Source organism: Stigmatopora argus, chromosome 19, assembly GCF_051989625.1.
Source record: "Stigmatopora argus isolate UIUO_Sarg chromosome 19, RoL_Sarg_1.0, whole genome shotgun sequence".
NCBI classification, from domain to species: Eukaryota; Metazoa; Chordata; class Actinopteri; order Syngnathiformes; family Syngnathidae; genus Stigmatopora; species Stigmatopora argus.
This window is the reverse complement of record NC_135405.1, coordinates 5,239,665-5,264,848: the sequence shown is the minus strand read 5'-3', so window position 1 is coordinate 5,264,848 and position 25,184 is coordinate 5,239,665. Positions and strand designations below refer to the sequence as shown.

Sequence of the window (25,184 nt, the reverse complement as noted above, 5' to 3'; positions counted from 1 at the left end):
TCATAAAACGGATTTCCGGTTAGTAATGATTACGTCACGTTGGTGTCGCTTGTTTACGTATTAGGTGATCTGTAGGCATACCAGGAAACGCCGAAAGAGGGGCTAAATGCGCAAAAAAGTATGGAAAACGCGTCCAAAATTTGAAACGTAAGCCATGTTTATAAGTTCCAAAACGTGTAGTTTCTAACTTTATACAAGTCCAACGCTGATGTTACCCGTCAAATCCTGCCCACTGACTCACATTTCGTTGGAGCTCGAGTCAAGTGAGTACTTGAATGTTTTGCAATGCATTGCGGAAACTTTGCCCGACGCTAGACTTAGAGCATTGTCCACTTACCAAGGTAAGCAGTAATATATTTTCAAAATTATTGATCTTGTTGCTTTTTCTGTTCTTTGAAAGCTTATCTAACTAAGTTTAAGAGTAGATCTGTGTAATGAGATATCAGGGTTTATTGGGAAACAAAGCTTACAACCAAGCTTATCAAACTAAGTTTAAATTTAGGAACAGTCGCAGGTTGAGCAGAAAGACATTTATTAAATGTTTAACATTGTTATCACGTTGTAGTTCCCTTAGTTTATATGCCAGCCTCATCCAGGGTACTAATAATGTACAGCCGCACCTCTACTTACGAAATTAATTCGTTCCGGAACTTTTGTAACTTGAAAAAATGTCGTAAGAAGAGGTGTACTTTATATGTAAATTCTATAATTCGTTCCACGGTCCTCACATAACTACCAAGTACATAAATCCTTTAAAATTGGTCAAACTTTCCCAATTTTGCATGAAAGATGTGAGGAAAAACAAAAATGAGATCAAATTATAAGGAAATTATTTATTAATGCTTTAAAATAAAATAAGCATATGAAAATGTTCCCTGCACCCCCGAAATAGTTCCTTCGACGGCTGTTATTATATGGGAGACATAACGCCCGTGTTTGTCCGCCAAATGGCGGCAAGAGTCCGTTCTACCAGGGCCGAAAGCCGTCCATTTTGTAGTACATTTTAGACTTTTACCTGTGTTCTATGTGTCCGCATGTGTGAAAATATGTGCCGTGTTGCATTTGTATGGTTCCTAATATCTTAATAAGGTGAATTGCAATTATTAAAAAGCATTTAGTCGAGGTGGACAGGTATGTAAGAGAGAATTTTGAAACATGGATAGTGGTTGTTGTGAGACAGCCAATTGATTTGAATTGAATGCTTTTATTGTCATTATATGAGATAGAATGAGAGCAATGAAATGAGAGCCCAGTAGAGGGTAGCAATGTTCTAAGGTGAGAATCAATGCATCCGTGACAATATTTTCAAAATAAAATAACGGAAAGGAAAATGCATTTACTTTTTGGGGATTTTGTAACTTGGATGTTTTTCGTATCTCGAGTCACTCATTTCATAACCTGAAAATTTCGTACGTAAAGGCATTTGTAAGTAGAGGTATGACTGTATTTCAGCAGAGTTTAGGTAAATTCTAATCTGTGATGGTAGCTACTAGAGCCCAGTTAAATGTTCTTTTTTTGACATTTAGATTTGACACAACACTTGTTCCCCTTTTTGTCCACAGATCAGAGAAGGTATATACCGTAATTTTTCAGTGATGGGAAACATGTCCTGTAACAACCGTAACATCCCTCAACCCAACGGCCCACATGATGCAGGATGTACTGACTTTATGATGGATCACACAGTGCAGGTGAAGTTTAGGATGAGGACGAGGAAGAAGCATGATTACTTTGTGATAATTGGCTGCATTTGTGTCTCCAACAGGGCAGCTTTTTCCGCCTTTACTATCCTTGCCAAAAAATGGACAAAACAGAGATGCCATACTGGATCCCAAACAGGGAATACTTTTATGGGCTGGCAGACTTTCTGAAAATCAACAGGACTTTTAGTAATAGAATATTCCGCTGCCTTTTTGGTAATTCCACATAGTACTTGTATATGTGGGTGTCTATCATCATCGTCATCCTGGTTTTTGTCTTTTTTTAAAATCAGTTTTGTATTTATCAGATGTTTTTAAAATCCTTAATGTTTATGGCCATTAGGCATAGTACCAGGGGAAGGGTTTTGCAATGTTTTCAAAACATCTTGAAAGCCATGCTTTCACAAATAAAGAAATGCTACAACTCCTTTTAACCTATCAACAACCCCCTGTAGTGTGTGGCTTTTCTATTGATATACATAAGGTCATATTTAATTTAATATCTGAAGTCATAACCTAAGGAGCCTTATATTATTCACCCAAATATGTCAGATTGTGGCACTCTTGTACATTTCATAACATTATTACGTTAATTACTATGAGGGGGCTAAGACAGTGTGAGCTAATAATTTATTACATATTTATTATTGCTTACCCCTCTAAGCTATTGGTCATGTACCTTGGGTATCCCATGAGCCCAGTCTGAGAGCACCAAAAATGATTAAAGTTCACTAAAATAAAAACCATCCATCTAATTTAATAATTGTTCCAATATTAATGGTGCACTCACTTGTAACTGTTGGTTCATTATTTAGAATATTATGATGTCTGTCTTTTTCAAAAGGCAAAAGGTCATGCTTTTTTAATTCATTAAGTCATTTTCATTATTTTAGGTTCCTATAAAATTCCGGCCTACTTGGATGCTCCATTTAACTCAACTAAATGTCCAGTGGTTATCTTCTCACATGGATTAGGAGCCTTCAGGTACATAGAAGTAACCATATTTATTGGTTTTGGTCTGAGCTGTTTTATTTCTCCCCTTACAGGACATTGTATACAGCAATATGTACAGAATTAGCCTCTCAGGGATTCATCGTAGCCTCTGTGGAACACAGGTACAGTTTGTGTGTAATAAGTAGACTTGTGTAATCATTGGCCACATCAGAATAGTGAACCCTATACTATAGGGAACATTGGTGAGGAGGTGGGGTAATTTACGATACATTATTGGCTAAAATAGTATTGCCATTTAAAAATGTCTGACAACAGCCAGTTTGCCTACTTATGGAAATATGGGATTTATTTAAATATTTCTCCACTATCACATATCGGAAAAATGAAAGTGTCATTTTCCTTTATTAAGCAAGGTATTTCCACTGGGCTGTACATGATTAAAATGTTTTCTATCCCTTTAAATTCACCAATAGGGTGAATTTGAATTTGAGTGGTTGTTTGTCTTTATATGCCCTGTAGTTGACCAGCTTTAGACCAAAGCCAGCAGAGATAACTTTGTGTTCTGCAACACCGTGAGACCACGGTATAAAAGTTGAATGATAGCCAACTTAACATTAAAAGACCAGGAAAAATTACCTATAAGCCTTCAATTAAGCCAGGCACAGCGTGACCGGATGATTCGCCGAAAGACGTTTGGTCGACGGACAGGTCGCCAAATGGACGTTTCGCCGAACGGCCGAATGAACGTTTGGCCGAACGGACGTTTCGCCGAAACGGGATTTGCGCGCTCGCCCCGCCCCCGGATCTTGTGTACATGTTTTTCAACATCGGCCCGCGGGCCATATACGGCCCGTTACAGATAACATTCATTTAGGAATAACAATGGCATGTACTGCCCCCCGCTGGACATATTTCTAAATACAAGTACGTACTACAATGTGCTGCCATTTTTTTATTTTTTTTTATTTTATCCTTGCGTTTAAAGTAGTAGCCATTTGGAGATCACGCAGAACAGTACGTGACAGAAGAAATAGAGAAAATAATGTAGTAGTAACAGTTAGTACTACTGTTATGAAATTGTAAATCCAGAAATCCTACTCCAGAAAATTTACACCAGCATAGAAAACGTTGAGATTAATCTTTGAATTAAGCATTACCTCAATGAAAGCGCACTTTATCCAAAACACATGCATTCTTACTCTTGTAGAGACATGTCTGCATCAGCCACATATCATTTTCTTCTGAAGAGTGAACTGGACACAACAAGCAAGAATTCCTCAAGAAATTCATTAAAAGACACCCTAGTGAGGGAATGGATGTACTACAGAAGATTGCAACAAGGGGAGCAAGAATTCCCCCTCAGAAACCAGCAAGTATGAATCGTATTGTTTTACTAAACGTTGCCTAACCTCTGGTATTTGTCCAAAGTAGTCTTTTCATTTTTTTAAAATGATTTCGATTGAGAAATTGTCTTTTTTTGACAGAATCTGCTATCATGCTTTTTCAGGTGCAACAGAGGGCAGAAGAATGCATCCTTGCACTTCACAAACTTGCAGACATAAACTCAGGGGTGCCGGTACAAAATGTTTTGCATACAGAATTTGATTGGAAGACTTTGAAGGTAACACAATATTCTTGTTTTATATATTTTCAATAGTAGTTTCAGAATGCTTGGTGAAATGCTTCAATATTTGGCTTCCATATGAAATGATTACTTAGTATTAATTAAAAGTATACCCAATCACCAATGTTGATGTCATAATTTTAGGGAACTTATTTCCTACAGCCATTGCCCTTTCAAGATCTTATCTCCCATTTATTTATGGTGGATCATTCACTACACTGTGGATGTGGTCCATGGTTATTTGAATGTAGTAAATAAAACTCATCTTTAATTTTCCAGGCTTGTATACCAAAGCCTTTAGTTTATAAGAGCATGCTTCATCGTTGGTTTAACACATTTAATGGAACATCTTATTAAAAGTATTTCTCTATTCAGGACTGTATAGATCTAGACAAAGTAGCTGTGATGGGCCATTCCTTTGGGGGAGCAACTGCAATAGAAGTGCTAGCCAAAGAGAAGAAATTTAAGTAAGTGCAAATGTTCGCATCTCTTCTTTATATAGCCGATCCTCACAATTTCATGACGAACATTGATCATATAAACAAACCTCCTATAAAATAAGTTTATAATCTAAAAAGAATCAAACCAACAGTACAGTGGTACCTCGACATACGATCGTAATCCGTTCCGAGACTGAGATCTTATGTCGAGCTTTTCGTAACTCGAGCGAACGTTTCCCATTGAAATGAATTGAAAACAAATTAATTCGTTCCAACCCTCTGAAAAAACACCAAAAACAGGATATTGGATTGGAAAAAATGTTATTTCTTCTAATTCGCCATATATTGACAGGGTAATTGATGGAATAATCATTATTATAAAGGTTTGAATCATTATTCCAACAGTAATAAATAACGAGTGGTTTAATAGTATTAAATTGTGTTTAATAGAAGTAAAATTAGACGCATTTCGCGGAGGGTAGAGACAGCGGCATACACAGAGGGGGGACTTTATCCACGGCACTCGTAAACAAACAAATTTAAATTAACTTGGATTAATAAATAGACACACTCAAACATACGTTTAATGTAACTTTACACAAAACTGAATTCTAATTTTGTTTTAATCTTTTTTTACCTTCCTTTTCCGGGTTAGCGGTTTGGCACGCCTCCACCTTCACGTTTGCTGTTGTATTTCCTTCAACATATTCCGAAAATGATGCACACAAATGTCCCTCACAATAGGATAACGCACGACCACTTGTCAACGAGAAGTAGTCTTGAATGAGCGATCGTGGGAGCTAAGGCTAAAGAAAGAATAACAGGAAATGCAATAGCTGAGTTTACCCATGTATTGATTGTGGGTAATGAAGTTTTATTCTGAGAAAGGGTGACATTGCCTATGGGTGTTGTGTGCACGAGTATACTTCATTACCCAGAAAGCCCTCTTTTTGCCCACGCATGCGCGTTGTGCGTTTCCTGGTCGAAACTCGTCTGAATAAATCGTTCAGTGCTCGTAGATATCTGTAATACAAGAAAGAGATGCGGCAAAAAAGACAGTGTGCTACAATGATAAACAGCCTCATGTCATGGCCACCTGGCTTGGTCGCATCTCAAAATTTTGATCGTATCGCGGGCAAAGTATTCAATCGAAATTTTCGTCATACCACGAGCTGATTTGAGGTCGAGGTACCACTGTAATCTAAAAATAAAAGGGATCCAGTAACCTTTCTGATCAAGATCAGGGATCTCACCAACTTGGTGGGAGGGATGTTCTTCTCAAATAGAAAGTCCAAAAGGAGGCACGTACTATACTAGCCATTGAAGTAAGCTTGGATATTCTTTTTTTGCCCTAGGTGTGCTGTCACACTTGACCCATGGATGCTTCCATTAAAAGATGAAACATTTCCTCAAGTAACTCAACCTATCTTCTTTGTCAACTCGGAGAAGTTCCAATGGCCGGAGAACATAAGACGCATAAAAATGTTGGACTCATCCGACATAGAGAGGAAAATGATTACGATCAGGTATAAATAGTACTGATCAACATTTAGTGTGGATTTTCACTCCCAATTAATTTTGTTGACTTGACTCTGTTAGAGCAACCGTGCACCAGTCTTTCACAGACTTCACATTTCTGACCGGTAACGTGATTGGAAAGTTGATGACGCTGAAGGGTGACCTTGACCCAGAAGTAGCGATCGACCTCTCAAACAAAGCATCGCTTGCATTTCTGCAACGACATCTTGGTAAACCTAATCATAAACTATACCACAGTATTTTGAAATGCAAATGATGTTTAAAATTATGTTTTGTTTGTTTTTAGGTTTGGAAAACAACTTCAATCAGTGGGACCCTCTGATTGAAGGGGATGACGAAAACCTCATCCCAGGAACTAATGTCAATTTGCTTCAGTCGACCCTCTGAACTGAAACTAAGAAACAGGTTTTCTCCAAGTTCTTCTTTTAAAATAGCCTTGTACATGTTTGAGCATAATGTGAAACATGCCTTCATTATATTATCAATGTCAATATAGTAGTTATATATATATATATTTATATATATACACATATATATAGACATACATATATATACATACATATATACATATATATACACATACATATATATACATATATATACATATATATACATATATACACATATATACATATATATACATATATATACATATATACATATATACATATATATATATATATATAAAGTGTAATGTTTAGATCAAGGCATATTTTATGTACTTGTTTATTTTCCATGCACTTTGCAATAAATCAGGTTTGTACTATAACATGGAAATGTGTTTTTATTGTTCCTTAAGTGAAAAGGGAAAACAAACCGTATCAAACACTTGCCTTTGTAACATAAAAGTACACACTAAAGACACCAGACAAGATAACACCGCTTAACCAAATCAAACTGTGTGCCATCACTTCTATGTTGAACCATCACCATCTATAAAGGAAAAAAATAATTGGAAGAAAAATACTTGTATATTTCCTAAAGTAAAGACACAGAATAAGAGGCTATCCTCCAAATCCTTCAGGTAGGCCCAAGAACTTTTTTCCCCAAACATTAAAAATCATCCAAATCAATTTCCCCCCCAAACATTACAAATGATCATCTTCGATTCAGTTTAACCAATTGAGGGACAACATTGGGAATCCTATCTGGCTGTGAGCAAAAGACAACCTACAGTAGATGGTACTCAGTCTGAACTCAACCCACTATTCTAACATGGTCGTTAACGAGTCACCCACTACTCAATCAGCGACTCATCTTAAAAAGAGGCTTTTTTTACCATTTAAAAACGTGATGTGCTTGTAAATGCTTTTCACCAAAATATAACATTTGTCAAAAATAAGTAAGAAAAAAAAAGTCAACATTTACCAAAGCAGATGTCGGGGGTAAATCAGCATGTCCCCCATCATTATCATCCTTTGGAAAATGGGGAAAAACAAGCACACGAGATGATTTTGACAAAATAATTACAGTATTATCATTAGAAATAAAACACGCTCACTTAATTATGGAATTATACAAATCTGTTTTTGATTTTACCTTGGTGAACTCCCCATTTTCCAGTCTTCTCCTCCTCTTGGTCTATGAGAGTAACTGAGGGTCAGTCTCACATTTAACAAACCAGGCCATGTCATTCATTTAATTGTGAAAATTAAATTCAAACTCAAATTATTACCATGCAATGCGAGCTCCCTTTCTTTAGCAATCCCATCTTGGTCTGGCAAACACAATTCTCCGACAACACAAATCACTTCCTCTCCAGAACCCTGAAAAGGAGTTGTTTCAGCATTGACTAGAGGATAGTTTTGTTTATCTGAATTATATCACCTACCTCAATTGGACTGAGGTTCATGTGACAGCGTCCCCCCATTTCACCCACCACGGAATGCTCACTTTCAGGAAAATCTAACTTATTGTCTTCTGGCATAGAGTCACACTGCAAACACACAAAACAGCCTTGACTGCTTCAAACTATACTTGTGAAAACTGATGAAAAATAAAACAATGTCTGCTTATGTACCTGAAAAGTAACCAAGTGTGGATTTGCGGACTGAGATGTTTTCAGTGTTAAAATATATCAAAACTGAAACACTATTACTGTTCTGCACATCCTCTTTGATTTTGTCTCCTTTTTGTGTGTTTCTCAAAACTTTCATACAAATTTGGGACAGTGATGATTTTTTTTAAGTATTGCGTTGGTAAATTTTTTTTTAAGTGGGACGAATGAGAATTTACATATAAAGTACTGCTATACTTACTAAAAATCCAAGTTGTTCTGGAACCCATTAATTTTGTAAGTAGACGTACCACTGTATGTAGAAATACATTGTAGCACCCTTATAGATTAAAAAAAAACTGTACAAGTGGTCTTACATATGCCAATCAGAAGGCATCAGAACGCAGCATTGGCCATCGTTAATTTTGTCAAATGTACTTCTAAACCATAAATATGAAGGAGTCTTAAATTTACATAAATTTATCCAAGTTGTATAACATTTACAATATAATCTAACTGTAGAAAAATAGTTAAGAGTATAGTAATAAATGGCAGGGCCGGTCACGGTTTGTAAACTCGAAATGTCATTTTAGGACCATCATACACGCAGGACGCCCTGTACAGTCTTTAGGTAACATTTCTTTTACATGTGGATTCTTAAGTTGTGAGATGACATCATCTTCGTTTTGCTGCTCTCTGGGATCTGGGCAATCCGTTGGTAGGCCATCTGCAATTACATTTGTAATTCATTATCTTGCCACAGTCCAGCATCTCAAGAATTAAGAACACATCAAGTGTAATTTTTCCCACAGTAACTCTCTCTCTCATTTTCTGAACCGCTGTATCCTCATTAGGGTTGTGGGGGGTGCTGGAGCCAATCCCAACAAGGAGGCGGACAACCATGCACACTCACACCCATACTTTGGGGCAATTTAGAGTGTCCAATCAGCCTACCATGCATGTTTTTGGAATGTGGGAGGAAATCGGAGTACCCGGAGGAAACCCACGCAGGCCCGGGGACAACATGCAAACTCCACACAGATGGACATGACCTGGATTTGAATCCAGGACCCCAGCGCTGTGAGGCCGACGCGCTAACCACTCGCCCCACTGGTCCACCCCCCACAGTAACTATATACTTAAATTTACATTTATGTTGAAATTTTCCATTTACATATGTAATCAAGAAAAGAGCTTACCATGTAACTGCGGTAAAACAGGCACTGGTTCACCTGGAATCTACAAGACAATATAAAAATGAAGCTGTACTAAGGATGAAAGAATGCATATTTCAATCCAAATAATGAATCAATCTTAATAAAACATGGAACTTAAATTTTACTACAGTTTATAGAAAATTATTTGCTTACATTAATGTGTTTGTGTGTGAGTGTGTGTGTGTGTGGGGGGGCAATTCTTCAAGTGTGTCAGGGATAAAAATATTAGATAATTGACGTAAAATAGAAATGTTTTTGGCTCATATTTTCCCAACTTGTTAAAAAAACAAATACATTTTTCAAAACGTCTATATTCAAGCCAGTCAAATGCTTTCGACCATTTTTTTTAAACTAATAAAAACCTGAGATGAACATCATTGAATTATGTCTGTCTCTGTAGATAAGACCGAACATTGATCAGACCAAATGTCAGGGACTTCTAATTGTCCATGTGTAATTCAATACTTCCATAAGTTTGTCTGCATTCTATTGTTACCCTTCACGTACAATTACAAATTCGGTAGCATTACCATTATCACTTTTGTCGAATTCATAACTGAAGTCAAATGTGAGTCCTTGTCGTCATCAGAAACAACATTTGGGTCTAGAAGACAACATAATATGAAACACATCATAAACAGCAAAGGCAAAAATTCCAAACATGAAGGACTTACCAGTGAAATAAGTCAGGACTTGAGAACAACCTTGAATGTTATAGGTATCCAGCACTTCAAATGGAGACACCTGGATACCAGACTCTTCTTCTACAGTCTTGTCTGGTGGAGATTTTTTTTCATCGGACAATGAGGCATCCTCCTCATCATGAATTTTGTTATTCTTCTCCACATTTTGCAAAGACAACACATTTTCTTGTATCCCACTATCAATCTGAGAAATGCTAACTTCCATGTTAGGAATGAATACCGCAAGGGCAGTGTTTGTAACCTCACTTGGGCTGTGGGTTTCAATAAAATGTCTCTCTTCGTGTGGGTTTTTGGTAGAAGGAATTGAAATTTGAAGACAATCCACAGGGTTCTGAATGTTCTTTGGTGTGCTTGTTAAATATAGCAATTCAGCCTCATGTTGTCTACATGTGTACGCACCAGGAACAAGACTTGCATCTTCAGTGTGAGGATGTTCATTTTCTTGCACTTTTGCAGATTCAACAATTAATTCTTGTCTTATATCCACCACGCGCTGTGTGACGTTGGAACTTTGTTCCAATGTTGAAGTCACCCACCACTTTTTTATTGTCTCATTTAAGAGCTGCCCTTCACATTCCAACTGCACAAGATGCATGTTCTGTTCATCATTTCGAGATGGCTTAATGACAGTCAGCTGTAATATTTTATCCGCAGTAAGTGAAGCTAGTGCATCAAAAGCACCTTCACACCAGTATCCATTTGACTCATCAAACCCTTCAAGCTTACAAAGAAATGCTTGTTTTTCAGTTTCTAACAGATCACTGGATATTTCCCCCACGTCATTTATGGTAATGTCAACTGTGTTTCCGTAGTCCACAAAGAGAACTGTCACGTTATCTTCATTTTTATCCTGCATTTCAGCACGGCACCAAAGTTGATCATCTGGGTAAAATGCAATGCAAGGCATGCCAGGTGACAGAGCGCTTACGCTGAAATGTGTATTATGAGCTGCCTTTCCAGGTTCTGAAAGGCGTTCGGATATGTTATCAAGTGCAACTGAGTCAGCAGGCTGACACCAAAAGGTATGCACGTCACAAATAGCCGAAATGTAAACATCTAGCTTCTGTCCCTCTGTAAAATCAATTTGGTGGTAGGACAGAGAAAATTCATCTGGTACAGGGTCTACATTCGGTTCAATCATTCCCTGTTCAATCGCGGATGGGATTTCAGGAGATACCGTAGGGGTCTTACATGTGATCTGCACACCATTGTCATCAAGTTTGACTTTCCACAATCCTTCTGCCTGCTGTACAAAATGACATTTCAGGATTTTCTCAGGGTTTGAGAAGATATTTTCTGTCAAAGTGGACACCACTTGTGCATCGAGATTTTCAAGAGATTCAGCTCCAATGAGCATGCAGTGTTCGCTGTACCGTGGCAACAGCTCACAAGCCTGATGGAGTTTGGCTAGTTTGGAAAATGGTAACTGTGCTGTGTTGCCAAAATCGACAAACTCGACAAGAGCCATAGAGCCAGAGAGCACTTCTTTTACACCTGCCCGGTACCATAAGGAATCCTCTGCAAACTCTGCTACAACTAGGTCACCTGCATCTACTTCAGCGATGCTAACTTTGGGTATGGCGTCATTAAGCTTGTCACTCAAGGATAATAGTTCCTCGTCTTCACTGACAAGCTGCACATAGAAACTTGCCGGACTGTTGTAATGTGAAACATAGACATCTGCCTCCATACCCATTGTGATAGCATTTTTGGGCAAGTCTTCAAGTTTGCAACATTTTGGATGTTCTGTTTGGTGGACCACAATGCCAGACCCTTTAACGAATGATTTGGAATCAGATTTTGAATTGTCTGTGGTGGTGACATTTTCTTTTTCATTATTATTTGGGTGGATCTCATGCTGCCTTTGCGTTGGTGGCCGATACATCTCTTGTGAAGGTTTACCCCACAGATTGCTCTCCAAATTCTGTCTTGCATATTGTGTTGCTTGTGTTACTGGAGCATCTTTTGTGTAAGGATTTTTATTGGTATTGGGGCCTGCAGTCATTGCTACATTTTCCTTATTTGGATATGGAGCTTCAAGTCCTTTTTGATGCTGGTAGATGACCTGCTTTTTAGTCTGTCCTTTACGGTGAAAGACGTTTTTTATCTCTAAATTGATTGGAATGTTTTTGTGATAAAGCTCAACCTGCAGACTTCCGCTGGATTCTTTGGCTACAACAAGTGTTTGGTATTCACAGTTTGTCGCAGATGATTTAAACCAGTCATTCACTTCACTGTGAACATCTTTTGGGATATCGGCGAGAGAACACAGTATTGCTTGCACGGGGACAGACATTATGTTGGTGGCTTCTTTGGGAATTGGAAGTAAGTCAGATTCATCCACCTGATCTGTAACACCATAATCAACAAAATGAACCACAATATTTGGCTTAATTGCCTTGATCTGAGCCCTGTACCACATCCCATCTATGTACTTTGCAAAGCACAATGTTCCAAATACTTTTGGAGGTGTCACATTACCAAGCTGGCGGCAGAGATTGTTGACATTCACATTAAGGTCCTTTAGCATGTCACTATTCCTCTTAAGCTGGCAGTAGAATTGACTGACACTGTTAACGCATGTGATTTTGAATCGTTCTTCATTTCCAATCTTGATGTTGTATGATGAGTAGTGGTATGCATCCAGGCGAAAAGGTGGTCTCCTGACAGGTATATCATGTTTACTGTTTGCAAGTTTGGCCATAGTAGTGCAGATGCTCCAAAATGGCGTTTCTAGATCCACAACGTTGAAAACAACTTTTTGTTGATTGTACATGACGGCATAGACAGTGCACTTTAATACAATGAATTCAGAGGAAGCATTTTCCACAAAGTTAATAAAGCTCTCTTTTGCTTCATCATTCCAATCATTTACTGCTGATGTGACGTTGAAAGGGTTGAACAGACTGCAGCGAAACGCTTGGCTGTGGAGATCAAGAAATTCACGGCTGATAGTCCTCAGGTTGTGGAGAGAGACTGTCTTTGTTTGGCCGTAGTCAACGAGAAGAACTGTTACTCTGTTTTTTTCGTGTTTCTGAATTACAACCCCTCTATACCACATTTCATCGTCAGGGTGGCGAACAACACAAATGTTTTCTGTGAAAGGCTCATAAATGCTGTCTGCATAGTGTGACTGAATGTTGTGCATCATTAATTTCAGCTGCTGCGAATTTGTAAGGAGTCGGCACCAAAAATTATTTGGGCTTTCGATGCAAGACACATTGACATCGAGGATGCTACCAACGGTAAACATAATTTCCCGGAAGCTCCCAGTTTGTGATTCTTTGTATAAAGGATTTTCATTCATATGGGCGTGAGTAGAAACATTTCTGTAATCACATAACAATCCAACATTTGAATGCGCAGTGGCGATCTGGAAGGTTGTTTTCATATCATTCTGTTTAGCAAGGCCAGAAGAACACAGCAGTGAACCGATATCCTTCCCCTCTCGTGCCTTGGGATCCATGAGTGTTACAACATAGGTATTGCCATGTTTTTTAATCACCTGTACATTTAGCAGTTTATCTGTGGTGACTTTGATGAAAAAGTCGATCGCACTCTGACTCCATTTGGGATCTTTTGGGTCAATGCCTGCTAATGAACATTTCAGAGCAAGTTTGGGTGTTTTTTTAAACCTATCAGGAAGGGTCATGATCTCACTCCTGTCAACTTCCTCCGTGCTTCCATAATCCACAAAGAACACCTCGATTTTTTTTTCACCAATTCTTGACACAATAGCTCTGTAGAAATTCCCGTCAGCCCCTTTAGCTGCACAGTAGGCACCAATGATCGGTGTTTCCATCTGATATTTGTTGCCTGTATGTTTGTACAAAAGAAAAACATTCCACATTAATTCATCAAGTTCACTCCCATGGCTTTGTGTTTGGATCCAAAACTCGGCAGGGTTGGTTGCGTGAGAGACACGGGCCACATACGAAGAACCAGGAAAGACATTCTCAAGTGGAAATATGTCAGTTTGCTCTAGCTTTTGTTCAACAACGGCTGTCTCTCCGAGAGGTAACTCTGTTACTTTGTTTTGAAATCCGGAAAGATGTTGGGTGGTGGACGCCAGGTGTCTAGTTACATCATCAGCAAGTGTTGGTTTACTTTCCAGTGGGAGTTGGTCCATTGAACAAAACACATTGTTGAGGTTTTTATTTTCATCATCATAGATGGTAACATAATAAACACCGTCTGAAACATTTTGGTAATGGAATTTAGCAATGAGGGACTTGTGGAAGAGTAAGGATTTCAGATAGTTAATTTGTGTGTCTGACCATCCAAGCCCTTTGTCAGTAACTTCATGAAGTGAGCACACATAGGTCACAACAGGCATTCTGAAGAACTCTGGAGCCAGGGGTCTAACATTTTCCTTTTGAACCATTTTTTTTGTGCCATTGTCAACGTTAAGTACTTCCAGCAGCTTGCTTGTTGGAAATACCTGTTGCAGGACACACCGGTCCCAACTTCCATCATTTCCTCTTGCAGCACAAGGAAGTCCTATCATTTTAGCATCGATACTGCAACTGACCATTCTTCCCTTACAGTACTGTGTAATTTGAGTGGAGAGTTTTTTCAACTCTAGAGAAAAAATCTTCAACTGACAGAAAATCTGTTGCGGATTGGTTACTTCTGTGACGACCACAGTCGCCACAGCTCCTGCTGTCAGCTCTGGATACATGTACAAGTCCTTATTGGTTAGTTGCTCAACTTCCACCATAAGGTTTTGATTGAACTTTTCAACTTCAGTTTTACGCTCTTGTGACATAACAACCATATCCAGGAACATGCTTGGCTCGAGTGTCTTTGTTAAACCCTTTTCGTGCAGGCCAAGGGTTATGCATGAGATGTCCAAAAGAAGCTTTCTTTGATGCACTAGTACATCTTGCACATGGGCTCTTACTGTCTGTCCTTGAAAAGACTGCACAAATTCAAGTGCGACTGGAGACCATACATTTTCAGGAGAGCATGGCAATACGTTGGCAAGCAAACACAATTCCACTTCAGGTGGCAAGTGAAAGTATTCCCTGTTACCCCAAGCCAATAACTCTGTAGTAGTGCTGCATGTTATCCCTTTGTCAATAAGGAAGACTTTGCAGTGAGATCTATCTCTTGACAGGATACGAGACCTATACCATCTACCATCGACCTCATTCTGAGCTAAGCACAAGTCCCCAGGATTTCCTTCAAACTCCTGAAATAATGTCACAGGGGACTGAATACTTTTGGCCAGGGATTGATAATCCCCTGCCCTCGCTTGTCCAAAATTTGCCCAGAATTCAATGAAAACACAAAGGGGATCGGAGTGGAGCCGGGTAAACAAAATTGTTACATTCGAGCCTTGTGTCGGAAGTCCAAAGATTGATGACATCGTGCCAGTTTCAGTCGCTCAAACTCTCTATTATTGGTCTATTCCTGCAAGACAAAAATGCAAAAAATATTACAAATAGGGTTAGAAAAATATGTTTTTAGGCCGACTATTACTACTGTTATTATCTGATACTTAGTATTGGTATTGGCGACTTATACAGCTATTTTTGGAGTATTGGACAGCATTAGATTTGGTCACAAAATGGGATGGACACTCTAAATTGCCCCTAGGTATGGGTGTGAGTGTGCATGGTTGTCCAACTACTTGCCTGCCATCGGCTGGTCACCGATTCAGGGTGTCCCCCGCCTCTGGCCCGGAGACTGCTGGGATGGCCTCCAGGAGAACCCCCCTGACCTTAATGAGGATAAAGCGGTTCAGAAAATGAGATGGGAGATCTTTTTAACAAAGGAATATCTTATAAACACAATAGACAACTAAAATTTCTCTTACCGCGTGTGCCTTCTGACTGGACAATTAGGAGCTGCTAAGGCAGGGGTGGCCGTGTGCGGTCGATTAGTCGCCGCTCTTTTGGTCGCCCCGACCGCGACAACGGGCGACCAAAAGACCGGCGACAAAACAACACGGTCTACACATTAATAAAAGCCAACAATGGCCATGAGCAGTTTCACGGAGCCGACGTGTGAGTGTATAAGCGTTTGTATGTACATGCGTTGTCCCTTTAAGAAGCTACGTCAGTCAGGGTCTTAACAAGTTCTCCAACAAAAAACAACAAAAGTCCGGGAAATGTGAAGCTTTTCTTTAGCCTAATAATTACTAGAGCATCAAGTATGACTAAATGGTAATTCACAGTTTGTATTTAGGGAATTTGAGCAACGATTTAAATGGTAATTATCACTTACCTTCTGGGCAACCAAAAGACCGGCGACCAATCATGTCTCCCTCCACCAACACACCTGAATCAAATAATTGGGATCGGTATGAAGCTGCTGGACATCTTACTGATGAGTTGATCATTTGATTAAGGTGTGGTAGAGGACAGCTTACTGATGAGTTGATCATTTGATTCAGGTGTGGTAGAGGAGGGAGATCTGGAAAACAGACTGGAAAGGGGCTCTCGAGGACCGGAATTGGCCACCCCTGTGCTAAGGCCTTAACAAATTGTTGCACGCATCTTTTATGTGCACTACAAGTTTCAACTGAGAGCACGTCCTTGCGTCCCAACAGCCCTCTGTGTTGGTTACATAACCACTATTTCATGTCCTGACATCTTTTCTAAACCCAAAATTGCACTTCACTGTTTACATTATGAGAAATATAGAAAGAAAAGGAACAAAATACACAACTCAAAACATTGTATGAACACAATACACAAAAATATCAATGGAAGACATAAATTGGCACACTGCCTCAGGCAGCTACAATTATCACTGTTTGAAAAAAAATCTCTCAAAACGTTGGGGACACAAAAACTATTTTTTCTTAAGTTGTTTTGGACAATTCTCGAGCCAAGAGCACGTATACAATAAACGGTTTTGTCTGTCGAAATGTGCAGTTTGACGAGGCCTAAAATGACATTATTGAAAATGACTTGGATTTCACGGCAATACAATCCCAAATATTACACTTTATGGGTGAGGATGTGTTAAAATAGGAGCTAATGGGCTTCAAGTTCTTAAAATAAACATGTTTTTTTCTCGTTTTAATCGTAAAAACTTACTTTTCGTTCTAGCAGACAATGGCGTCAATCCGCCAAAATGCAGGCAGGTGACAAGGCCCAAAACGGCATGCAGAGGTCCGAACGTCCCGGAATAAAGTTTCCCTCAACCCGATTTTATTTAACTTTCATTTATTTTTTTGCAGTGCTAATATGTCCGATAGCAACAAAACGTGGTTCAAAACGAAACTTTCGCTGAGGCGAAAACTTGCCAAATGCGATAACTCGCGGGGGTAAGTGATTGAAGACACGCCCATTATTTCGTTCAGGACCCGGAACTTGAATGGCGCACTCATTTTAATTTTTTTAATTCCTATTTTCGTTTTCAAAACATCAGAAATTGCTCAAACGGCTATTGTCGTAAATATATAAAAATACAGATTAAGTTCTGATTAAAAATACAATCCTCACTCTGTCCACCAATTCAGGGTGCCCCCCCGCCTCTGGCCCGAAGTCAGCTAGGATAGGCTACAGCACCCCCCGCGACCCTAGTGAGGATAAAGCGGTTCAGAAAATAAGATGGGATGGAAGATTCATTTGATAAAAACCAAATCGGACTGTTTAACTGACATATTTTACTAAACATTATAGCCATTAAATTTGATTGGACTTTTTTCCCCGTCCTGTAGGAGGCAAGCGACTGATGCGAGCCCAATTCTGATACCGGAAGTGCGTCAGCAAAAAGCGACCGTGCCATTTTGACGCTCTTCTGGTCTGTGCTTCTGTCCTGTTCGTCTGTATCTTTCTGGTGGCCTTTCTCCCTTAAAAGACAATAACATTTATCCATCATGGCTATGCAAGCAGCGAAACGTGCGAATGTAAGTTTTTTCTTTTTTTCTGTGTTTTTTCGGGTAAATAAAACACTTAAATTGATTTTATTAGGATTGCTTAGAACGCGGTTAGCGGGCTAGCTAGTTATTAAATACACTACCAACGCAATGTATACAATGAATGCCTTTATTGTCATTGTTCAAGTTCATCATTAACATTATGTATTCTACGTAACTAATTTGACACGCCGGGATTTTTTGGTACTATAATGATGTCGTAATTTGACAATCAAGTGGTCTAGATTAACCCTTACCTAGCAATGTCCGAAATATAAATCAGATTCGAAAAATGCTCTTCCAAGCATAATTATTGCCTTGTCCACTACATTATTAATATTTGAGTTCCATTGTTTCCTATTTGATGATCTCCCTAAACGCAATTTCTTCACGATCATCACTGATTAGGCTTGCTAATCTAAAACGAGGAAAAAGTCCTTGTCTATGAATGTTTTGTTCAGATGTCTTTATTTTGTTTGCAGATACGACTGCCTCCAGAAGTCAACAGAATCCTTTACATCAGGAACCTCCCCTACAAAATCACAGCAGAAGAAATGTATGATATCTTTGGAAAATATGGCCCCATACGTCAAATTAGAACGTAAGTAATGCAAATATTTATTATTAGAGTTAAGAGTCCCCCCTAAAACCACAAATTGGTGTTGGTATCAACTGTCAAACGCTGTGCTCAGACATTACGTTTTAATCTCGACACACAATAGAAAGTCTAAACTGAGAAAACAAAAATAGGACAATGTCATCAACCGATATATCCTGCCTTGCGCCCTTTATTGGTAATAGACAGAGACATACCAGTACCAACACAAATGTACCGTATTTTCACGACTATATGGCGCATCGTATTTTTAGCCGCAGTGTCAGTAACGAGTGCTATTTCTGTATTTTAAACACACAAAAGGACGCACTGTTTTTAGACGCATATATATTATATATGAATATCTAACCGCAATAGCGCTGGCTACCGGAAGCAGCCCCAGACTCTATTTCCGGTTTCCGGTGCGCAGTGACTGCTGGGATATATAGTTCTTACACGCTACACCCACACGCTAAAAACACGTTTTTAAAAAGGCAACGGAAGCAAAACTGAGTTCGGTTGTACTTTATTTAGCCATTTTACAACTTACTCACGTCATCATCACCCACAAATCCATCAAAATCCTCATTTTCTGTGTCCGAATTGAACAATTGTCCAAATTAGTCATCAAAAACGCTGAGTTTTATACGTTCGTCCAGGCGGCCACAATCCATTCACAAATAGTAGCTAGCTGGTAGCTAACGTAACTTTTCCAACGCTGCTTTCCATGCTGTGTTGATGTCGATGTATACAGGCCACAATCCATTCGCAAATAGTAGCTAGCTGGTAGCTAGAGTAACTTTTCCAACGGTGCTTTCCATGCTTCGTCATGCTGTGTTGATGTCGATGAATACAGGCCACAATCCATTGGGTGTATTGACAAAAGAACTACTACATATCCCAGCAGTCACTGCGCAGTACTTTGTCTACAGGAAAATAGTAGAGTCGGTGTACCCTATCGACTGATTTATTTTATTTTATCGTGATAACAATTTTAGTATTGGTCCATATATAAAGCACACTGGATTATAAAGCGCCCTGTCTATTTTGGAGAAAATTTAAGACTTTAATGTGCGCCTTATAGTCGTGAAAATACGGTAATCCCTTTAACCGCTGTTGCCATGCCACTATACAAATATTATAATAATATAACAAGAATTGTGCATTCAATACATAATATACATATATATATGACATTTTCAATTGGCCTTGTCTTTGCGGCTGTGCTCTATGTGAACTAACGACTATTATTCCTCTGTATTTTCTTTAAAGGATATTGATAGGCTTCTTATTTGTTCATTTTGTCTTTTCAGAGGCAACACACCAGAATCAAGAGGAACTGCCTATGTGGTTTATGAAGATATTTTTGATGCCAAAAATGCTTGCGATCACCTGTCAGGTTTCAACGTCTGCAACCGCTATCTGGTGGTGCTCTACTACAACGCAAACAGGGTATGTGTGAGCATTCTGTTGGTTTAATGTATTGGGTGATGAAGAATAATTGTTTTTTCAGATTAATAATCCTAATATTGGCTGTAGGTAATTTTTCTTATCTTCTGTTTTTTTACAGGCATTCCAGAAAATGGACACGAAAAAGAAAGAGGAACAGTTAAAGATTCTAAAAGAGAAATATGGCATCAACACAGACCCTCCAAAGTAGCTTTGGATATTTTTCTCCTTCTTTGTTCTTTTACCTTTGTGTACCCACATTTTTTTTTCATTTGTGATGGGCTGTTATTTCTATATTTTTTTTAAATGGGGATTTTTCCCCCATTTTCTTTGATTGTTAATGATAATTATCTATTCTTTTGATTGAATATAGGTTGCAGGCATAACATTGTTTCATGTGAAATATAGTTGCATGTATTCACATTTTATGATTACATTTTCATCTTGTTTCCTCTATTCTTTTTCTGAAATCTTTGACCTGAAAACAGCCCAGACTAAAATGAGTATGCCGTCTGCAAAATAAATGTGCTTTCCATAAATGCCCTTTTCTCCTTTCTTCTTTATATGTTTTGGTTTCACAAAATGTAAATATTACTGAGTGCTCACATCAAATTAATTTTCCATTCAATTTCCCATCTGACAAATATTACATACTGTATTTTCCACTCTGAGTTGCAGTTTCAATTAATACCCTATCTTAAAATTTGTTTTATATATAAGACACACTGGATTATAAGAAAGACGCAGTAGTAGTGGTGGTGGAAGTAGTAGGCGATTGGGTTACCGTATTTACTCGCATATGAGCCGCACCCTTAAAATTGCCTTAAAATAATTAAATTGTACAATTTCTCGCGTATAAGCCGCTCCCAATACACATTTTTCCATAAATCCATATTCATGGTTTTAATAGGGAGTACAAATCTGATTTTGGAAGGGAAAATCTTAAGAAAAATCATCACCTGTGGTATTTCTGATATTGCATGAATCAAAAGCACATTATTAGGATCAATATCATAAGGAATTAATTCATCCACTAATGGTTGTTTTCTTACTGCAAAACAGAAAATAACCAACAAATAGTAAATGTTACTTTGTCAACATCTACTGGTGAAATAGAGTATAGCAAGTCTTTTGCCCATATAAGCCATACCCTTGATTCAGTCATCATTTTTGGGAGTTACAAATATGTCTTATATGCGAGAAATTACGGTATACATCCAATAGATGGAGCTGGAGTAGTAATAGTAGTGTTTAGGGGTTGTGGACTTTTATACAATGATTAACCAATATTGGTGAATATATAAACCACATTAGATTATAGAGTGCAGTTGGCTTTTCAGATAATTGGAAGGCTTTTCGCATTATATTATGGAAAATACGGTAATTTATTTAATGCTGTCTTTCCCAAACTTATGAATGGATCCAACCATTGGGGTGAAAGCTGTTTCCTATTATGATGCAGTTTCTGTAAATTAAATAATTCCAAATTGTCTGTTAGCTTCCTTTCATTGCTTTCTCCCCTGGTTGTACTGCTTCCAGATGTGTTTTCATATTGAAGCATTTAACCAATCACATTTCAGCCATTATTTGTTGCCAGGGTCAGAAATTTGCCTCAGGGCCTTCACAATCAGTTCTGCGGGCTCTGCTGCATTAAACAAGCGTCGATAAGACTGTTGCTTTAACCAATCAGATTTCGAGTTGGCAACACCACAATGCCTTTTCGCAGGCGTAGAGATACGTCATTGCCTTCTCGCAGGCGTAGGGATACGTCATTGCTTTCACCAATATGATTGGCTAGTGATTAGCCATAGCTACCAAACTGTATTTTGAGCGAACTGCACACGCAAATATATTGTTGTGTTGATTTAAAGCCATTTTCCAGACGGACTATGCCAGGAATACGACAGGACAGGCTCGACTTTCAGCATTAGCTTCGATGGCGATAGAAAAGAAGGAAGAAAGGAGGATGGATATTGTGTACAGTTAAAAAGGATTTTTGGTGACTAAAATATGGCTATATTCCTAAATAATATTTCAATTGCGGGCTAAGTTCTGATATCTGAAAAGCTCCAGTATTTGTATTTAATTATTAAATGCTGCTAGGAAGTGGATTTTACACGTTGAAGGCACTACGAGAAAATGCACGGACCGCCACTGCTTTTAACTGGCTTGCCTGTCTTCTCACTCTACGTGTCTTTCTGTTTTTGCAAGAGAGTTGAAACAGCCCAGATAGTTCCTTTTATTAGATTAAATCACAACACAGGGTGCAGCCATGTCGTCAGGAACACAATGCATGCTACAAAAGAATCCTTGTACACAGTTGCCTTTTGCTTACATTTGGTATCTTGATCTTCGCAATAAGCAGGTCGTTAGGTGTGTAGATTACATAGTCAAGTAGGCCTAATTATCGTAAGATAGCGATGAACTCAGGACACACCACGTTTCCACTGACTTTCGCGACACTGGCTATACTTTGCATCCATACGATGAGATTTCAGGGTAGTAAAAAAGTATAAAATAGGTCAAGTTTGGCAATGGGTGTATCATTTCACTTGAAGAGTGGCCCTCTTCTAACTGTTTCCCTTACCATAATTCCCATGTTATCGTTGGAAAAAAATAGTTGGAATACAAGCCTCATTCGCAACTGACCATTCATTATAATCATATGCAATATGCAAACCCTTAAAGTTGAAGGTGAGACTACTAATAGGCAGAACAATTGATCGATCATAAGCCTTTAGTAGTTTAATAAATTTGTAGGTCAGCAGTCAATCACAGTCATCACTATCCTACCGCGCATATTTTTGAACGTGTAATGTGATTCCACCCTCAGAATAAAGAGACGCTAACCACTAAAACACCCTTCCACAATGCAAATGTCTCAAATTATTAACGCGACTGTTCCTTTTTTAATCAGTTGACAACCACCACCTTGCACAACAGGAATAAACGAGGAGTAGATAGGGAAGTTGTCGTAATTCAATGTCGTATGAGCATGTGATGACATGAGGAAGGATGAGTACAACGCTGAGGGGTGCCGAAGCAGAGTACGATACACCTAAAGCAAGGGTGTCAGACTCGGGTTGGTCCGCGGTCCGCTTTAACGTCAACTTGATTCCACGTGGGCCGGACCATTTTAGATATAATATTTAGATTTTTTTTAATAAATGGATTAAAAGAACTGGATTAAAAGCCCTGAATATTCAGTTTTTAATAGATCTAAAACAATGTTGATTTAAGCTTTTTTTAAATATATTTTTAGATTTTACAAAATGATTTTTGAACTAAAAACACAGAAAAGATGGATTAAAAAAATTACAATTATTGATTTAAAAGGGCCAAAATCAGGAAATTTAATATACATCTATACTCTTCATTTTAATTTGATCCCAAAACAGAAAGTCGGCACTCATCATTTACTTTCCCGGGCCACACAAAATGATGCGGCGGGCCAGATTTGGCCCCCGGGCCGCCACTTTGACACATTCGACCTAAAGTGTTCCTGTGAGTGCACCCTTGTTCAAAAATCTTCTTTGAATCGCTTTAACCCGACAACTCCTGCTCAAATTTGACGTTAACCCCCCCCCCAAAAACCCACATCCTTTCGATTGTTATAAATGTATCCATTTAAATCTCATTTCAAATCAAAAGCATGCAATTTTAAGGTCCAGGTTTGTGTTCTAAGCAACATCTACAGGGACATATGCTCCCACAGTTAAAGCAGTCGAGGGTCCGAGTCACAAACGAGCAGCGTCCCACCATGATGTGGTTCCCGTTCTTTCCTGTAAAAATATTTCCCTCACAGGTATCATCTTTGATAAGGCGTTCTAGTCTTCAATCGCAGGATGCAATATGACAAGAGTTTTAAGGCAGAACCTAAAAGCATGCAAATAAACTACATTTACATAAAAAAAAACTCAGTTTTATATTTCTTTGAACTGACAGTGCAAGCTTGTTTGTGAAGAAACTCCTGACGAACCCCCTCCCTGTTTTATTATCTAGAGCTAATATTTGACGGATAGCGGCAGATGGATTACCATAGGAATTTGGTTTTGGGTCGACTTTAGTAAACACGTACACCTAGCATCAGTGGAACAACAAATACGGAATAGCGGCAAATCCAGTGTAGCACATCATTGATGTGTCAATAGAATGAAACTGGATGGGGGAAAACAGGTACTCGGACGATTCGCCGAAAGACGTTTTGCCGAAGGACATTTGGCCGACGGACAGTTCGCCGAACGGACGTTTCGCCAAAATGGGATTCGCGTGCTCGCCCCGCCCCCGGATCGTGTGTGTACATGTTTTTCAACCTTGGCCTGTGGACCGTATACGGCCCGTTACAGATAACATTCATTTAGGAATAACAAGGGCATGTACTGCCCCCCGCTGGACATATTTCTAAATACAAGTACGTACTACAATGTGCTGCCATTTTTTTATATTTTTTATTTTATCCTTGCGTTTAAAGTAGTAGCTATTTGGAAACGAAATGTAATTTATCAAAGCTGGGGATTGATGTCTGACACTGAGAAAAACAACACTAGAAGACTTATGTGAAATTCTAAGTGCCTTGGACAGACTAGAGGGCTTCGACAACAATACCTGAAAATGCCATGGAACACACTTTTACTTCTAGTTTAGTTTTCAATAATTTCCCATTATTTTAGGAAATATATATTCAAAATGATTTGCTGAGAACCTTAGTTCAAAGATTAATCTCAACGTTTTCTATGCTGGTGTAAGTTTTCTGGAGTAGGATTTCTGGATTTACAATTTCATTACAGTAGTACTTACTGTTACTACTACTTTATTTTCTCTATTTCTTCTGTCACGTACTGTTCTGCATGATCTCCAAATGGGTACTACTTTAAATGCAAGGATAAAATAAAAAAAATAAAAAAAATGGCAGCGCAGTGTAGTGCGTATTTAGAAATATGTCCAGCGGGGGGCAGTACATGCCCTTGTTATTCCTAAATGAATGTTATCTGTAACGGGCCGTATATGGCCCGCAGGCTGAGGTTGAAAAACATGTACACACACGATCCGGGGGCGGGGCGAGCGCGCGAATCCCATTTCGGCGAAACGTCTGT

At 38.7% G+C, this 25,184-nt stretch overlaps 3 protein-coding genes and 1 long non-coding RNA gene across 6 annotated transcripts; 2 read left to right on the top strand and 2 right to left on the bottom strand.

The window, feature by feature from the left end:
• Nucleotides 1-41: 41 nt before the first annotated feature.
• pla2g7 (phospholipase A2, group VII (platelet-activating factor acetylhydrolase, plasma)) lies at nt 42-7,026 on the top strand. 3 transcript variants are annotated; one of them, XM_077587732.1, is made up of 11 exons: nt 42-263; nt 1,563-1,691; nt 1,766-1,916; nt 2,594-2,684; nt 2,747-2,815; nt 3,862-4,027; nt 4,162-4,275; nt 4,654-4,745; nt 6,074-6,244; nt 6,318-6,466; nt 6,544-7,026. In XM_077587732.1, the coding sequence occupies exons 2-11, from the start codon at nt 1,596-1,598 to the stop codon at nt 6,642-6,644; spliced, it is 1,200 nt and encodes a 399-aa protein (XP_077443858.1). In that variant the 5' UTR covers nt 42-263; nt 1,563-1,595; the 3' UTR covers nt 6,645-7,026. The 3 variants fall into 3 exon arrangements, with proteins under 3 accessions (XP_077443858.1, XP_077443857.1, XP_077443859.1); XM_077587731.1 differs by having other exon boundaries at nt 42-341; XM_077587733.1 differs by having other exon boundaries at nt 43-147.
• Nucleotides 6,966-8,918, bottom strand: LOC144064873 (uncharacterized). Its single transcript, XR_013296916.1, has 5 exons — nt 8,089-8,918; nt 7,933-8,023; nt 7,797-7,838; nt 7,626-7,673; nt 6,966-7,190 (listed from the first exon to the last, which is right to left on the bottom strand). It is a non-coding gene; the product is annotated as an uncharacterized LOC144064873 (long non-coding RNA).
• A 1,054-nt stretch (nt 8,919-9,972) lies between these two features.
• tdrd6a (tudor domain containing 6a) lies at nt 9,973-15,587 on the bottom strand. The gene is made up of 2 exons (XM_077587827.1): nt 10,145-15,587; nt 9,973-10,074 (listed from the first exon to the last, which is right to left on the bottom strand). The coding sequence occupies exons 1-2, from the start codon at nt 15,543-15,545 to the stop codon at nt 9,980-9,982; spliced, it is 5,496 nt and encodes a 1,831-aa protein (XP_077443953.1). The 5' UTR covers nt 15,546-15,587; the 3' UTR covers nt 9,973-9,979.
• Nucleotides 15,588-17,869: 2,282 nt separating this feature from the next.
• On the top strand, nt 17,870-20,630 carry sf3b6 (splicing factor 3b, subunit 6). Its single transcript, XM_077587949.1, has 4 exons — nt 17,870-18,038; nt 18,530-18,648; nt 19,956-20,094; nt 20,213-20,630. Exons 1-4 carry the CDS (start codon nt 18,009-18,011, stop codon nt 20,300-20,302), a joined length of 378 nt encoding a protein of 125 aa, XP_077444075.1. The 5' UTR covers nt 17,870-18,008; the 3' UTR covers nt 20,303-20,630.
• Nucleotides 20,631-25,184: the final 4,554 nt, after the last annotated feature.

Coding starts and splice junctions, on each gene's coding strand:
- pla2g7 (XM_077587731.1), top strand. CDS start 276: ATGTTTTGCAATGCATTGCGGAAACTTTGCCCGACGCTAGACTTAGAG. Junction 2,685..2,746: donor CATGGATTAGGAGCCTTCAG/GTACATAGAAGT, acceptor CTCCCCTTACAG/GACATTGTATACAGCAATAT. Junction 6,467..6,543: donor ATTTCTGCAACGACATCTTG/GTAAACCTAATC, acceptor GTTTGTTTTTAG/GTTTGGAAAACAACTTCAAT.
- sf3b6 (XM_077587949.1), top strand. CDS start 18,009: ATGGCTATGCAAGCAGCGAAACGTGCGAAT. Junction 18,649..19,955: donor CCCATACGTCAAATTAGAAC/GTAAGTAATGCA, acceptor TTGTCTTTTCAG/AGGCAACACACCAGAATCAA. Junction 20,095..20,212: donor TCTACTACAACGCAAACAGG/GTATGTGTGAGC, acceptor GTTTTTTTACAG/GCATTCCAGAAAATGGACAC.
- tdrd6a (XM_077587827.1), bottom strand. CDS start 15,545: ATGTCATCAATCTTTGGACTTCCGACACAAGGCTCGAATGTAACAATT. Junction 10,075..10,144: donor AGTCCTGACTTATTTCACTG/GTAAGTCCTTCA, acceptor GTTGTCTTCTAG/ACCCAAATGTTGTTTCTGAT.